Source organism: Gouania willdenowi, chromosome 14 (assembly GCF_900634775.1).
Source record: "Gouania willdenowi chromosome 14, fGouWil2.1, whole genome shotgun sequence".
Taxonomy (NCBI): Eukaryota; Metazoa; Chordata; class Actinopteri; order Blenniiformes; family Gobiesocidae; genus Gouania; species Gouania willdenowi.
The window spans coordinates 33,030,514-33,046,041 of record NC_041057.1 but is presented as its reverse complement, the minus strand read 5'-3'; the positions used below and the strand labels follow the sequence as shown (position 1 = coordinate 33,046,041).

The 15,528-nt window shown below is 37.0% G+C and overlaps 2 protein-coding genes across 2 annotated transcripts; both read right to left on the bottom strand.

Annotated features, from left to right (window-relative positions):
* Positions 1–789: 789 nt before the first annotated feature.
* On the bottom strand, positions 790–6,592 carry LOC114475626 (zinc finger protein 239-like). The gene is made up of 3 exons (XM_028466609.1): positions 5,401–6,592; positions 3,378–3,479; positions 790–1,978 (listed from the first exon to the last, which is right to left on the bottom strand). Exons 2-3 carry the CDS (start codon positions 3,444–3,446, stop codon positions 893–895), a joined length of 1,155 nt encoding a protein of 384 aa, XP_028322410.1. The 5' UTR covers positions 3,447–3,479; positions 5,401–6,592; the 3' UTR covers positions 790–892.
* A 31-nt stretch (positions 6,593–6,623) lies between these two features.
* med31 (mediator complex subunit 31) lies at positions 6,624–14,591 on the bottom strand. Its single transcript, XM_028466610.1, has 4 exons — positions 14,415–14,591; positions 12,871–12,945; positions 11,530–11,626; positions 6,624–7,099 (listed from the first exon to the last, which is right to left on the bottom strand). Exons 1-4 carry the CDS (start codon positions 14,422–14,424, stop codon positions 6,886–6,888), a joined length of 396 nt encoding a protein of 131 aa, XP_028322411.1. The 5' UTR covers positions 14,425–14,591; the 3' UTR covers positions 6,624–6,885.
* Between the last annotated feature and the right edge of the window lie 937 nt (positions 14,592–15,528).

Sequence of the window (15,528 nt, the reverse complement as noted above, 5' to 3'; positions counted from 1 at the left end):
AATAAGAGGAAAATAGTACAGTATTTTAAGGAATATTTTTCAGTCATCATTTGTCTACAGTCCCATTTTGTAAAATAAATCATGAGAGAATCGTATCATGAACCCAGTATCATGAATTGAATCGTATCGGGAGCTGAGTGAATCGTTACATCCCTAGGACTGAGTATTGTTTGTAGCAGTTGAGCAGGCAGCGGTCTGTCACTGCCAGCACTTCCTGGCTTCCTGAGTAGGCGTGTCTTACTGTGTCAGGAGTAACGCCCATAATCAAGGCATTTTTTAAATTTCCCGTAGTGGCAGGTCAGGAGAAAGCAGGGGTTTAGTTAAGCCTAGTTTATGCTTGGCGGGCGTAGGACGTCGCGAGGTGCGCTCCAAAAATGATGTCACTGTGCCTCGCCTGGTCGCGTCACCTGGTCACGCACTGTTCTCACTCATTTCAAAATGAACGCCAATGAAGGAAGACTGAGGTGCAATTTCATGTGCACAGGATGCTTTTAGAGGCACTCAAAACACATCCAAAGAACTCCTAATTAGCAGTTGTGTATTTTGTTTGTATCATGATGCTTGTTTATTTTATTTCTTAATTTTTATTTATGCTTTTATTGACTTTGCTGGTTTATTATTTTTGTAGTTGTGTGCTGTTCTGTTTGTATTTTATCAAAAAAATAAAATAAATGAATAAATCAATGGAAACAGTGTACTCAAGTTTGGTGATTTTATTAATCATTTCACCTGCTGAGCAGAACATTGGTTTAAACACCCTCTCCTAATCACTGTGTCCTGCCAGGGCGTTGAAAATTAAAAATTAAGAAGAAAAAGAGAAACACATTGGTCACAGGAACACCATTCACATCCAGCGTGAGATCTCAGGGAAAGGATGCAGGTTTCTTTGTGTTCATACGTTTCTGAACGGTGGTCGCAGCGATACAACTCTGCTCTGGAGGAGTGGGTGCATCATGTGCATCAATAAATCTGATCTTTGTGTGAAAACTTCTCCACATTTCTCACATATGTGCTCTTTGATTCCATGTTGAGTGAGTACATGTTCTGCGAGGGTTGCAGGATAACTAAAAGTCAATCCACATTCCTCACATCTGTGCTCTTTGATTCCATAATGAGCGAGTACATGTTCCATGAGGGCTTCAGATCCACTAAAAGTAATTTCACATTGCTCACATCTGTGCTCTTTGATTCCATAATGAGTGAGTCCATGTTCTGTGAGGGCTTCAGACTGACTAAAAGTCATCCCACATTTCTCGCATCTGTGCTCTTTGATTTCATGATGAGTGAGTCCATGTTCTGTGAGGGCTTCAGACTGACTAAAAGTCATCCCACATTTCTCGCATCTGTGCTCTTTGATTTCATGATGAGTGAGTTCATGTTCTGTGAGGGCTTTAGATTGACTAAAAGTCATTCCACATTCCTCACATCTGTGCTCTTCGAAATCATAATGAGTGTATACATGTTGTATGAGGTCTTCACATTCACTAAAAGCCATTTCACATTCCTCACATTTGTACAGCTTCAATTCTTTGTGCCAACGTTGATGTCGTAATAAATAGCTCGTCTTACTAAAGACATTCCCACATTCCTCACACGTGTAAGGTTTCTCTCCAATGTGAGCACGCTGATGGAGTACCAGGTTTTTCTTAAGAGAAAAACCCTTTCCACACTCGTCACATTTAAACTTTTTAACTCCAGTATGAACGACTTGGTGTCTTGTTAAGTTACATTTCTGGTTAAAAGCCTTTCCACACTTGTCACAGCTGAACGCTTTTAATCCAGAATGGATTTTTTGATGTATAGCGAGGGATGAATTCCGGGTAAAGGCCTTCCCACACTGGCCACATGTAAGTGGTTTAGCTTGGCTCTGCTGTTCCTCTTCTTGCTCTTCTGTGGCTGAAGTTGGTCTGTTTTCTTTTGGCTGAGCTTCGTCTTCCTGAGAGCGTTGAGGTGTCACTTTGTTCTGGCTTCCAGAGTCCTGTAGAACAGTTAGAGATTAAACACAGAGAAGGAAACAAACAATCATTTGTTTCTAAATGTGTTCCCTGGAAAGAACAGTGGCTGTTAAAGGTGGATCATACATAGCATTAGGGTTCAGAAGGAGCTCAACTTCAATAGAACACCCACATGGACGTCAGGAACCAAAGTTTACCAGCAGAACATTGACCAAAGCATCAGACTCAGTGGCAGGGATGGACATTAGCACTTGTCTCTTATCAAATGAAGGGATTTGGTTAGAAATGAAGTGGCTTTGAAGTTGTGCTTTTATTGGTAACCTATCTACCTGATGACCTCCTTCTGCTTGTGTTACTAGTTGCTGCTTGTAACTCTAGCTGTCCAAATAAACACCGCAATATGAGTTTAGAAAAAAGGCTTTTTTAACAATGAGTCAGACTAGTTGTCTGTGTCAGATAAGCTCAGTTGAAGGCAGTCATAGTGGCTACAAGCACGCTAACAGATGGACCATCAGCATTTCTAATATCTTCACATTGACCAGTTCTAGACGAGACAAAATCGGTAACATTTCACTATATTTTATCCGTGCCGTCCACTCCTTATCCTGGGTTGGGGTGGGGGGTGCTGAGGGGCACGTGTCAGTTGCTGCAACTCGTTGAAACGAAACTTTGACAGACCTCAGACTGATTTCCAACTATTTTAATACAGTTTGATCCACTACAGAGTAAACAACAAATTAAACATTGATGACAGATGATGATAATGATGATGATGATGTGCACTGATCATTTCTGAATGCAGGAATGTTAGAAGTTAATAAAATCAGGCTTTCGACACAGACAAACGTTCATGTGACGTTTGTATTGGAGGGAAAAAAGAAATTGTAAATGTGGTTCGGACAGAAAAATGCGGTCTCTGATCTCTGATCAAATCAACCCATTTTATTATTCTTCAACAAAGGCCTTTCAAATTAAGAGTCTGCTTTATCATTTTCACAGATTTCAATGGCCTTTACAAGCGTTGGAAAAACTTCACGTTCCATAAACATCATAAAACATTATGGACTAGTCCACATTTTTGGCTTCAGACCGCCTTCATTGACAGACTTATGCGCTTTGGGTCGTTTTTTTTTATTGTCAGGATCCTGGAACTGAGAAAACACCCGTAAAAAAACGCTTAAGTCCATACTGGAGAATACAGCCCATGGAGTCGAACAAGAACACTTGATTTTTGGAGGATCTTCCTTTTTACACACTACATTATTAATAAAAAATATCTGGGCTCATCATGTTATGGCTGATCTGTTGTTGTCCTTGTCATTCAGCATTTGGAGGTCAGATATTTTGCTTTAAACGTGTCCTTCACTGGTTCCACGTTTAGTGTTTCTGTTCCCGTTTGACTTCGATCGACTCTTTTCTCACCTTTTCTGAGGAGTCCATGTTTGCTGTCACGGCTGAGTGGTTCCACAATCCTCCTTCAGACGCCTCCATTTACCTGTAAGATTAGCTTGGAATCAGCTACACCTGATTTTTTGTCAAGGATGGAAAAGAGGGAATGATGTTAGTCGGGGGTCACCAACCTTTCTGAAACTGTGAGCTATACTTCATAGGTTCATAGGTACTGAATAGTCCAAAGGGCTACTCGTTAGAAAAGCACTTCTTAAATAGTAAATGTTCATGGTTTCACTTTAATTACAGGGTAAGGTAATAAGGAAGGTTATAGCAGTGACTTAAAAAGGTAGGAAATGTTGATGTTTCAACATTAAATACTTTATTTCACCTAATTTTATAGAAAATTCCCCTTGATTTAAATTATAAATGCTGCTTTTCATGTGCAACATGAAAAGCAGACGATTGGGGGGTCATTTATTTATTATATGTGGTCCCTTGGTAAAACTAATCTTGTGCGAATAGTACTTCAGACCTGCTTTAGTGGATTCTAGTAATCCTTTGAAAAGTTACTATTGTAGATTCTACGCAGCTTTGATCTTAGCCTGAGTTACAATGACTACCTGTCAACATTGAGCTGTTCTCCAATGCTGCATTTAATGACTAAACGTGTATCAAAAAGCACAATTAAGCACTAACAGGTCTGAAAAAATAACTTATCTGTAGAAGTCATTGTGCAGTAGCTCATTAACAGCCCTGGCGTCTACACAATGGAGAAGATGAGGACTTACAAAAACTTGGATGCATATATTTTCTTTAAGGTAGGCTTATGTATGTGTTTCTATAGGTCTGTGTCATCATGATAATTGGCTCCTTACACGATGTGGCTATGCTAGGCTCGCGCCGCTAATAATATAATAATAATAATACAGCCTAAATTACGGTTTGTTTTTTTCTATTGGTCCAAGTTATTACAGGTTTACAGCTGCTACAGATGATGGATTTTCTTCATTCCTTTTTCAGAGCACATAAGATCTTAATTTCTGTCAGGACATTAAGAAAATTTCATCCTAAAACTTAAAAAGTGTATTTGGAGAAAATTGCCTACCCTAGCTTTAATTATTATAATAAACATAATATTCCTTTTAAGCCTTAGGATGATTTTGTGCAGCAGCAAATAGAAAATTCACAAAATGACTCCAAAAAACCTTCAAATGATAAACAATTACAAAAGGTGAATACAGAAATATATGAAAATAACAAAAACAACAAAACGATAAAAAACTAAAATTTGGATAAATGGAAAAAAATGACAGAAAAAACTACATTAAATGATGCCTAAAAACAAACAGCAAGAAAAAAAAATTAACATAACACTGTGGCCCAGCCATCTACAGAGGGGCTGGGTCCCCACCCGACATATCTGAACTCAATTACAATTTTATTATGTTTACAACAGCAAAATATTTTTTAAATTACAATTATAATTACGCCATAATTCTAATAATCAATTACGCAACTTAAATAATGCAGTTCCCATAGGAAGTCTGTATTCATTTATGCATGGGCAGATTATCTATATATACAGTCTGTCCATGCATGTATGTATTCAAACATGCATGGGAATTGATATATGTACAATTCTGTACATTTTTTAACACTTTATACAACTTATAACTTAATTGTAAATTTTGTTCTACATAAATATAGTGAAAGTCTATTTTTATTTTATCTTCTTGTTTTGCACATCACAAAGGTAGCTTTCTTTTTTTAAACATTTAATCTTTTTGTGTGTACATCGCTCTATGTCACACTTGCTTTGGCAATGTAAACGTGAGAAACAGGTTTACAATCCGATACAATACTTTTGGAATGGGAAACAGAGACGCAAAAAATTCCAGTTGTAAAACTAACCATGCTTTAATTTGACTGTAACTTTGCACAGATTAAATATTTACTCTGGGTTTGACCTTTTCAACTTACTAACAATATAAAAAATATATAAAAATATAAAAACAAACCATAACAATTCGATGATCAGTAGATTGTAACTTACAGATGGGTGGAACAAAGTTGGTCTGGTCACTGAATCCACAACAGTCAATTTAGATGCACAGAACAGGAACCGCTTTATACCGCTAGAGCTTGTGCCACAGGTGCAAATCCACACTTGTGTGCAAATAAGAATGTGTGAAGTACTTTAACAGTGCAGCGTAGAATGCAAGATGGTGATCAAAGCCAGCAAAGGCTCATCCACAGTGATAATGTCATCAGTTCCAACTCCACAGTGATAATGTCATCAGTTCTAACTCCACAGTGATGTCATCAGTTCCAACTCCACAGTGATAATGTCATCAGTTCTAACTCCACAGTGATAATGTCATCAGTTCTAACTCCAAAATGACTCCAAATAAACTTCAAATGACAAACAAATACACAAGGTGACTACAAAAATACATGAACTTAACAGAAAAAAAACACAAAATGACTAGAACATTATCTAAAAAATACAGCTGAAACACATAAACAATAAAAATCTAAAATTTGGATAAATGAAAAAAAAAAAAAAAATGAAAGAAAAACTATACTAAACTAGAAAAGCAGTCGAAGAGCGCAGACTTCCACCAAGCAGCTCATGCTCAGCTAACACATTCCAGTCACAATAACATGGTAAACTCAGGATTACCCAGACTACCTGTCAACATTGAGGTGTTGACAGAGAACCTGACATCAACAACAAGTGCCACAGTGTGGATGAGAAATTGAATGGGATATATATTACATATATCTATTTTATTTTGGTGGCCAGAACATCATTAAAATTGAATCACCAGTTCCTTGTCCCATTTATCAATCTTCCTGAACATTTCATCCAAATCCGTTCATAACTTTTCAAGTTATCTTGCTAACTGACTGACTGACAGACAGACAAACCGAGGGTAAAACATAACCTTACCGCTCTGCATTTCTTGCTTGGTGGGCACCCGCAAGCATGCAAGACCACCAGGAGACCAGGCTAGCACCTAGCCCCACCCAAAAGGAGGGGCACCCCCACACCCCGCAAGGCCGACACGGCTCAGGAACACCCCCCACCGCGCCACCCTGATGTATTTGTGCTCAACCCGATCTGAACTCAATTACAATTCTATTTTGTTTACAACAGCAAGAGATTTTTTAAATTACAATTATAATTACACCATATTTCTAATGATCAATTATTCAATTTAAATTATAATTGACCCCAAATAATTTCACAATCAAACATTTATTAAAAAAAAAAGAAGAATAAAAAGTGACGCGTCTCCAACATTTTTCAGTATTTTCATTGTTTCATCACGTTGTTCTTTCAGTCTGTAATAAAGTAAAGTAATAACAAAACAGCATCGTTAGCTACACGCGAGTTTCTGTCTCTGTTTGAAATAAGTCTCACGCTGATGAGACACGCTTATTTTGAAAGTTTGCTCTCCTTCTTCGTTACTGTTGTCCTCAGATCAGATCATCCATTTCCTTGGTGAGGAGCGGCTGATGTTTCCAGATGTTGTCATTTGGTGGGGGCGTTCCCATGAGGCGGTGGGGGCTGCTGAGGCAGCTGCTGCTCAGCTAGCGCCTGCTGCAGACGTGTGCGTTTGCGTGAGTAATGCTGCCAGTGCAGCAGCTGCTGCTCGTCTATGAACTTGGCGCATTGAGCGTTGACCAGTTCCTTCCTGAAGTGCTCGTATTGCAGCAGCTCCAGCATGTGCAGGCAGTGGGGGTACCTGTGGGTCAAAGGTCAAACACTAGATTCACATCAAGCTATAATAGGCAAAAAAAAAGCAAAAGGTTTTCAACTCTTGGGTCACGGACCTTTCTTTGGGTGTGTACAAGCTCGACAAACTAAATTTGTGTACAGCGCGCTGAGCTCATCGGGCATAGTGATGGAGTGCATGTGGGGTGCCGAGCGAAGAGCGCTTCAAGAAGAGAGCGTACACGCACAGCGCATACACAATTCCACACCAAAGACAGGGCTCTACACTAACTTTTCCAGTGGTGGCACTGGTGCGACTCACTTTCTCAGTTGGTCGCACAAGCACAGAATTTGGTCGCACCCTTTTTTCCTTTCTTTTTTTTGAGCGGGGGTGGGGAGCATGAACAGCATAGCCACACATGCTGATGAAGAGTTGACTTAACTGGTGTACCGTAGTTTTGTAAGAAGTAAAGATTGACAATGACTTGAGATATATTTGTTAAATGTTTTAATATTTTAGTGTCAATATTAAGTTTTTCTGCAACAAGCAGTGGCTGAAATAACTGGTCATTTCTTTTATATCATTTTAAAAGAAGACGTAACAAACATTTTTTAAATAACAGCAAATCATAAAAACAGGTTACATATATTCAGTTATTTTTTTATTTTGCAGAAATGCTGTACTTGAATTAATTTAACAGTAGCATAACCAACTTAGCATCTGCATTGCTTCACCCCATGGGATTAAATTCAGAGGGTCCAGCTCTGATAGTGGGGTCTCCTAACCCTCTTCCCCTGGTCAGGGGTCTGCAACCTTTACTCTACAAGGAACCATTTAACCTCATCTCACCTGGATTAAAGCGGGAAGCAATAGCGTAGAACCAAGGGAGCAGTTCCATTTTTAGTATCCGTTATATCGCCCCATATCACCTTTGATTTGATCTGACGTGTTTGTGACGAAACAAATGATTATCACCTTAAATTCACTATTCCTGTAGTTAATAGAGACTAGTACAGTGCCTGTCGGAAGTATGTATTCATGTGGGAGCATAAGGGGTATATTTGCGGGTGCAAAATGTGAGTGCAATTTTCCTGGTTTAATTCTATGGGATGTGCATGACTTCATCACTTTTATATTTTTTTTGTATGGTGTATTTTTCTGTAACGTATGTTTTTTGGAGTCATGTTTATTTGTTTATCTTTCTGTTGTCTTTTTGTGCATAAATGTTTGCTGTTTTTTATTTTTAGTAATGTATGTTTTTTTGGAGTCATGTGTATTTTTGTATAATTATTGTTTTTGTTGCTATTGTAGTGTGATTCTGGAGTAATTTTGTGTATTTTTTGTGTAAATATTTAGTTTTGTGTATTTTGAGCCAATTTCATATTTTTGTTGTATTTTTCTGTAAATGTATGTTTTTTTGAAGTCGAGTACAGTGCCCGTCGTTAGTATGTATTCATATAGTGAGAGCTTAAGAAGAGTTGTCAATTATGGGCATAATAATAACAACATACTCTGTAGCATTATAAAGGGGTATATTTGCAGGTGCAAAGTAAAATAGCGTGTGCAATTTCCCTGGTTTAATTCTATGAGACATGCGCATGATAAATGTGTTGTTTTTTTTTTAACTCATTTTTCCTTTTTCTTCGTTTGGTGTTTTTTTCTGTAATGTACAGTGCCCGTCGGAAGTATGCATTCATGTGGGATTATAAGTATTTAGTTTAGTGTATTTTGAGTCATTTTCATGTTTTTGTTGTCGTTTGGTGTATTTTTCTGTTGTCTTTTGTTTAATTTTTGTATAAATATTTAGTTTTGTGTATTTTGAGTCATTTTTATTATTTTGTTGTCGTTTAGTGTGTGTGTCTGCCGAACTTTCACTAAACGTATCTATTTTCAGTAGTTAGATGTAGTGGCAGGTGTGTCGTGAGTGAAGCCGCAGTAATCATCAGGCGGACTTCACTATGTAGCAACGTTTACTGATCTGACTCAACACTACAGTCACCACGCACGCGCGCACGCACAGACACAGAGAGTGATCGATAATGAAGCGCACCTGATCGGTGTGTGTGTGAGAGACTCTCTACCTTGGACACAAATCTCCTCCGTTGGTTCTCTCACACACGCGCGCTGCTGAGAAATGTGCAGCTTTCAACACAGCAGCCATTGCCGTCAATAACTTCCGGGTGAGGTCTGTCCGGTCTAAATAGCGAACGGTCAAACTAACATGAAAATAAACGTTTCGAAATGTCATCACCTAATAAAGAACAGTAAAAAAGTATTTATCCTCAAAAGAGAAAAGAGAAATCCATGGGAGCTCGTGCACGCACCAGAAGTGAGCTGTGCTGTGAAATAGATATAGATGGTGCGCTAGCGCCCCCTCACACCCTGAGGTCAAAAGTAGAATAGGTTTCATTTTGGGGCCATCCAGAAGTGAAATAAAATTAAAATAAACATTTTGAAATGACCAAATTACTCCAAAATAACAGATACACACACTTGGGGTATTAGGAACCCGTCGACCGAGTTTCAGGTCGAACTCGCACCGCGTCAGGGAGATATTTGCTCCACACACACACGCGCGCACACATCCACACAGACCTCCCTTGCTTTTATAGGTAGATGAGGAGGAAAAGAAAGACTCACAATCACAATAGCTGCTTAAATAGCTATGTGTATTACTGTAATGTGCAGTTTTTTGGCTGAAAATAATAACAACAGTGTGTGGATAGCAAAATACAATTGCTTTGGTGCACTGATCCCCCTCACTAGATCAATGTTAGTGAGAAACTCAAATGTCTAACAGGTGGTGAAGTTCTCCTTTATACTCCTCTATACTTTTTAGTTTTAGGTCTAAAAACTTGAATTTTTGGAAAACAACCCTGACTAAATCTTAAACTGCCTTCTGCACACTTCACTTCTGCCCGAGGACGCAGAAACATTTCAGTCCATGTCACAATTTTTTCATGTTAATGCTAAATATGACATCGTTTTATCCACCTTAACTTTACATTTTAATGTTGCTTTTCGTGCGTGGCGGCACTGCTCTTCTGAGAATGCCCATATACTGTATGTACAGTACGTGAACATCCATCAACTTTAATCAAGCAGCCAATAGTATCGCCCAAAACAGCTCATGGAGGACTCGTTTTATAGAAAGATCTCCGATTGGCTGAAATGTGTCTCGCTACGAAAGCCCAAACACAAAGCGAAGAGAAGCAGCAGAAGTCCAGAATCCTCTCAAAACACTTTGAATTACAAAATGATCAGAGGTTAGGATGGAGTGTACGCCAAAAACATACGTACTGCAGCTTTAAGGTTGCCACTTGTGCTCAGATTCACTCGAATGAAAGCATGAAAATGTAACTTTTTTGTGGTATTCCTTTCCAGAAATCCTCTTGTGATGTCACGGCACTAGGATTTCAGCAAACACCAAAACCGGACGCTGGGCAGAAGTGTAAAATTCATGGATTAATGAAAGATTAAAAACAAACCGAGCACCGTTTGGTATTCTTATTACCGGATAAAAGCATGGTTCTTTTCCCCTAAAGCAGGGGTCTGCAACCTGCGGCTCTGGAGCCTCAAATGGCTCTTTGTCTCTGGCTTAAAAAAAAATTAAATAATGAATTATTTCTTACAGAGGGTATTGATGATTATTTACATTAAATTCAAATAAACAATTGTTTAACCTAAAAATAAATCACATTGTGCAATAACTGCCACCTTCCCACTTTAACTCCTACAACATCTACAGACCATCAACTTTCCTGCACCTGGGGTTATCCTTAAGTTTTAATTCCATGGTGAGATAACTGAACTAAAAAAAAACTATTCTGAAAGAAAATAGATACTATATTTGTGTAGGGAAAGATTTATTTGTCAACATGCCGGCTTAATATGCATGCTTGACATGTTGCAAGAAATTAGCAATTAGCATGTGTTGACGGACATGATCATGTGTTGCTATCAAATTAAAGTTATTTTTTGAAGCCCTTCAAATCCATTTACTCATAAAATGATTCAACATTATATTAACTGAAGAGAATTTTACACACTGTATTGTCTTCATTGAGAACGTATCTATTTGTTTATTTTTTAGCTCAGGAAGGACTTTAATCCAGGCGAAAATTGGACAAAATGGCACCTTTGAGGTTGCTGACCCCTGCCCTAAAGCAAGATGAAAAAGATCAAAACACAAGATGTGAAAAACAGTGACACATCAGGCTATAGTGACTACTGATCTCAGGATAAATGTTTATTCTACACTATTTTTTCCCATCTTTTTACATCTATCTTTATTCATTTTATTTATGCATTTTAGCAAAGGAACCAATTGCTGCCCATTAGTGACAGAAGTGCTCAGCATTTCTCTTTTTCCTGAAATTCAAACTTGGTCCGTGAGCCATGAGTTGAGAACTACTCCCCTAAAGGAGGAGCATCAGGATTAAGATCTTCTCTGCTCTTACTTGAGAAACTTGGCGTATTCCGGCTCCTTCCAGTACAGCAGGTATTTCAGGTAGTTGATGAAGGGTCTCTCCCGCAGGAAGCCCCTCTGAGCCAGGACTGCACACAGCAGACACAGGACAAACCTCAGCATAAGTGTGTGTGTGTGTGTGTTTGTTTCCGTTACTGTTTCCAAAAGTTCTGCATTCACACGGAAACATTTTAAAAAACGATCTCTATCAGGGTTCCTACAGCTTCCATCAAATTAAATTCAAGACTTAATTTAACTTGATATTTGATATTTAATTTAAGACCAACTTCACAGTAAACACAAAAAAACGTCACATCAATTAGATAGAGTTACATTTTTTCCAGTGTCTAGTGCAGACGTGCAACTGGGCCCCAAAGTAAACACACAAACACGCACAAAATGATGGTAAAAACACAAATAAAACAGGCTCAAATAACCAAAATCACTCTAAAAACCATTAGGGAATTTTTTGTTACATTTACATTTCCCCGTGTTGTTGAAAGTCCCAGTTCCCATTTGCACAACGTTACGGTAAATTATACTTTTTTTTTTTTTAAAAAAAAAACGAATTTTACCATTTATTTTGAAATGTGAGACAAATTACAATCATAAAATTATACTTCTGTTAAAATTTAAGACTTTTGAAATATTGATTCATGACATTTTAATGACAATTAAGGCCTTATTTTTAGATTTACGATTTTTAAGACTTTTTAAGGATTCGCGGGAATCCTTTCTGTTTACATGAGACCGCTGGAAGCATGAAAAACGATGTAGTAAACACCAGGGCCAATAGATACAGGTGGGAAGTTGCAGTGAACCAAAATAAGCAAACACTAGTCAGCGTGTTCGTGTGCATCGTGGAATTTAATGGGAGATATTAAAAACCCAGAAACATACCGGAGACATATACTGCTGCACAGGCTGTAATATCACCAGTTTACCATTGTACCAGTTGTTAAAGCTACTATCTTTACCAGGGAGCAAATATTTATTCCTGGTTATTGTTTTCTGGAGTTTAATATGGCTTTATTTACCGGTGATTAGTTCCAAGTGCATATTTACAAGTTCATAAATGAATGACGTAACCTTTTAAATAATAATAATTACAAAATAAATAAATAATAAAAATACAAGTGGTTTCCGAGCAACAGAATTATTCCAATTACTCCGCCTCCAGTAACCTATGTCTCCGAAATGTTTCCGTGTTTTAGTATCTCCCATTTTTAAGCACCAAAACGTTGTTGCCATGGAAATGTACCGCCAAAACGCAACAAAACTTGAACGTTTTTACCAGAAAACGTTGTGGCGTAAACAGGTGCTTCTCACTCACAGTTCAGGTAGTTTGGGTTGGCTAGACACTGGATAAACTCCAGCTCAGACTGGAAACGATTCCTGGCCTGTTCCTCTGCAACAACAGCAAAAAAAAAAAACAGTCCATCATCAGTGGGAGGAGCCTAACAAACACATCCAACATTACACAAGCTGGTCTGCACCATGTGTTTCATCACAGTTACAACCAATGAGCTGGATTTCATAAAAACACTTTTTAAAGAACATAAAACTACTGTACTGGCCCCAGAATGGGAAAAATACAAGATGTGCAGGAAAAAAAGGTACTAATCATGTCCTACATCAGGGGTGTCAAACTCACTTTAGGTCAGGGACCAAATACAGAGCAGTTTGGGCCACAGATTTTATGTGGGAAAACAAGTATTTTCATCATTATTGTGCCCTAGTTGGCACTTCTCCATATAAATAAAATACTAAATATGTAAGAAACCGACAATATCCAAGCAATAAGTGACATATCAGTTCCAACAGGATCTTTACCTTAAATTTTTTAAATTTTGTGACCAATTTCAACTTAATTGAGGAAATATTACTTCATAATTTGAGGAAAAATTATGGATTTTGTAGAAACTTTAACTTATTTCACCTGTTTAACATTAAAAAATGACTAAAATCATGTGCTACAAGCACTGAGAAAACTGTGAGCACCTGCAAATATTGTTGTTCTATTTACACAATGATTCATGTTTTCTCTTTCACTTTTACTTTCTCCTGGAGACCGAATTAGATGCGGCAAAGGGCCGGACTTGGTCCCCGGGCCACAAGTGTGACACATGTGCCCTACATGAAGAAGAAATAAAAGGAAAAAAGAAAATGAAGAAAATCTCAAAGCATTAAATACAAATTAATTATATCTTATGATTAAATTAATTTGCAATGATTTGAATATATGTATATTTTTCAGATTTGTTTATATTCATGTCGACCATATTAAACATACATTTATTTATTTTTTTACCATTATATCTATTTCTTAAAAGCTACTTTGAAACACAGGACTGTAAATAATGCTTTACAATGATTTAAGATCACATTTCCTTTTATTAGAAAAACAATGCATTTGATCATTTTTGTGAGGGGCACATTTAATTTCAATTACTTTATATAGTAATCTCACAGCATATAAATCTACAGATTTGACCATGTTTCTTCCGTAAAATTCTTAGATGTTTAATCCAACATTCGATAATAAACACTGAACAAATGTATTACCAAACCGTTAAATGTGTGAAATGATAATACTATACTGCGGTATAATTTAATGCCTCTGAAAATAAAAACTTCAGATATTTTCCTGAGTAAAAGAAAATCCAACCTATAAAAGGTAACCATGATCACAATCATCACAACAAAAGCTAACAGGATAGCACCAACAAAACAACAGAAAGATACAGAATCAATGGCATTATTAAAACACCTGTTATGAACAGTATATTTACAGTTTTATTATGGCAGAGTTCAATGCGCACAGCTCGCTAGCCGCTAACGTTAGCCACACAAAAAGACAGAAGATCGACTACAAACCGGTTTCCATGACGACGGCGGAACCACGGCTAAGTTGTGTCTGTTTATTATTGATAAGAAAACAATAACCGACGTGATAAAATTCTGATGTGATTAGAAACGTCCACGAGAACAGGTTGACAAAGCAACTGAAGCGAAACAGTTGCTACTTTACGACCTCAATGTCGTGTTTACGGCATAATTTTTCTTCTTCTGTGGTCTTTATTGGCGGGGGAGCAACACTGGAGCGAGCATTACCGCTACTTACTGTCTATAATACTACTATAACAATATTAATGATGATTGTAATAATTACAAGAAAATAAAAACCTAGCTAATTAATTAATTAATTATAATAATAACGTCTTTATTATTTACTTTTTTTTTTCTTTATCAGTTTTGTATTGTATTATCAGTGCAGAGGGAAGCAGCAGCAGCGTCACTGCGCAGGCGCACTTTGTGTGCGGGAGAACGGCTCACTTTTGTGTTTTTTTATTTGTCCAATATTATTATTTTTGTCATTTTGTGTGTGTGTTTTTTTTTTTTTTGTTTTTTTGGTTTTTTTGTTATTTTCTAGTATTTTTGCAATCTTGTCATTTGAAGTGTTTTTGGAGTAATTACGCGTGTTTTTGTTTTTTGTTATTTTCTTTTATTTTTTTGTCATTTTTCTTTTCATTTTGTGCAATTTTTTTCATTAATCCATTTAAAAAAAATCATTTGTGTGTTTTATTATTGTTGTCATTTTATTTACACTATTTACTGCGTTTTTGTTGCAGTTTGTTTTTGATTTAATTTAGTAAAGTTTTTCTCTCATTTTTGTGTTCTTTATTTACCCAAATTTTAGTTGTTTTTTTTTTGTCGTTTGTGTGTTTTTGGTGTCATTTTCTGTATTTTTGTTGCAGTTTGGTTTTGGTATCATTTAGTATTGTTTTTCGTCATCCAAATTTAGTCATCAAACCTTTCCACCTGTCAAAAAAGAAAATGAACATTGTAGAACTAAACAGAAAATTTAAAAAAAACTGAAAACAAAAAAAATAATTTTGAAGTCACTGAAAAGACAAAATTCCCGTATTTAGGGAAATTTTTACAGCAGGTTTAGATCAGACAAACTAAAATTTTTTAGGTATTTATTTAG

What these genes read in the sequence shown, in the direction of transcription:
- LOC114475626 (XM_028466609.1), bottom strand. Translation starts at nt 3,446, where the DNA reads ATGGAGGCGTCTGAAGGAGGATTGTGGAACCACTCAGCCGTGACAGCA. An exon ending in ACATGGACTCCTCAGAAAAG is followed by an intron (nt 1,979 to 3,377) that starts GTGAGAAAAGAG and finishes ACTGTTCTACAG; the next exon opens with GACTCTGGAAGCCAGAACAA.
- med31 (XM_028466610.1), bottom strand. An exon ending in CAACCCAAACTACCTGAACT is followed by an intron (nt 11,627 to 12,870) that starts GTGAGTGAGAAG and finishes TGCTGTGTGCAG; the next exon opens with TCCTGGCTCAGAGGGGCTTC. An exon ending in GAATACGCCAAGTTTCTCAA is followed by an intron (nt 7,100 to 11,529) that starts GTAAGAGCAGAG and finishes TTTGACCCACAG; the next exon opens with GTACCCCCACTGCCTGCACA.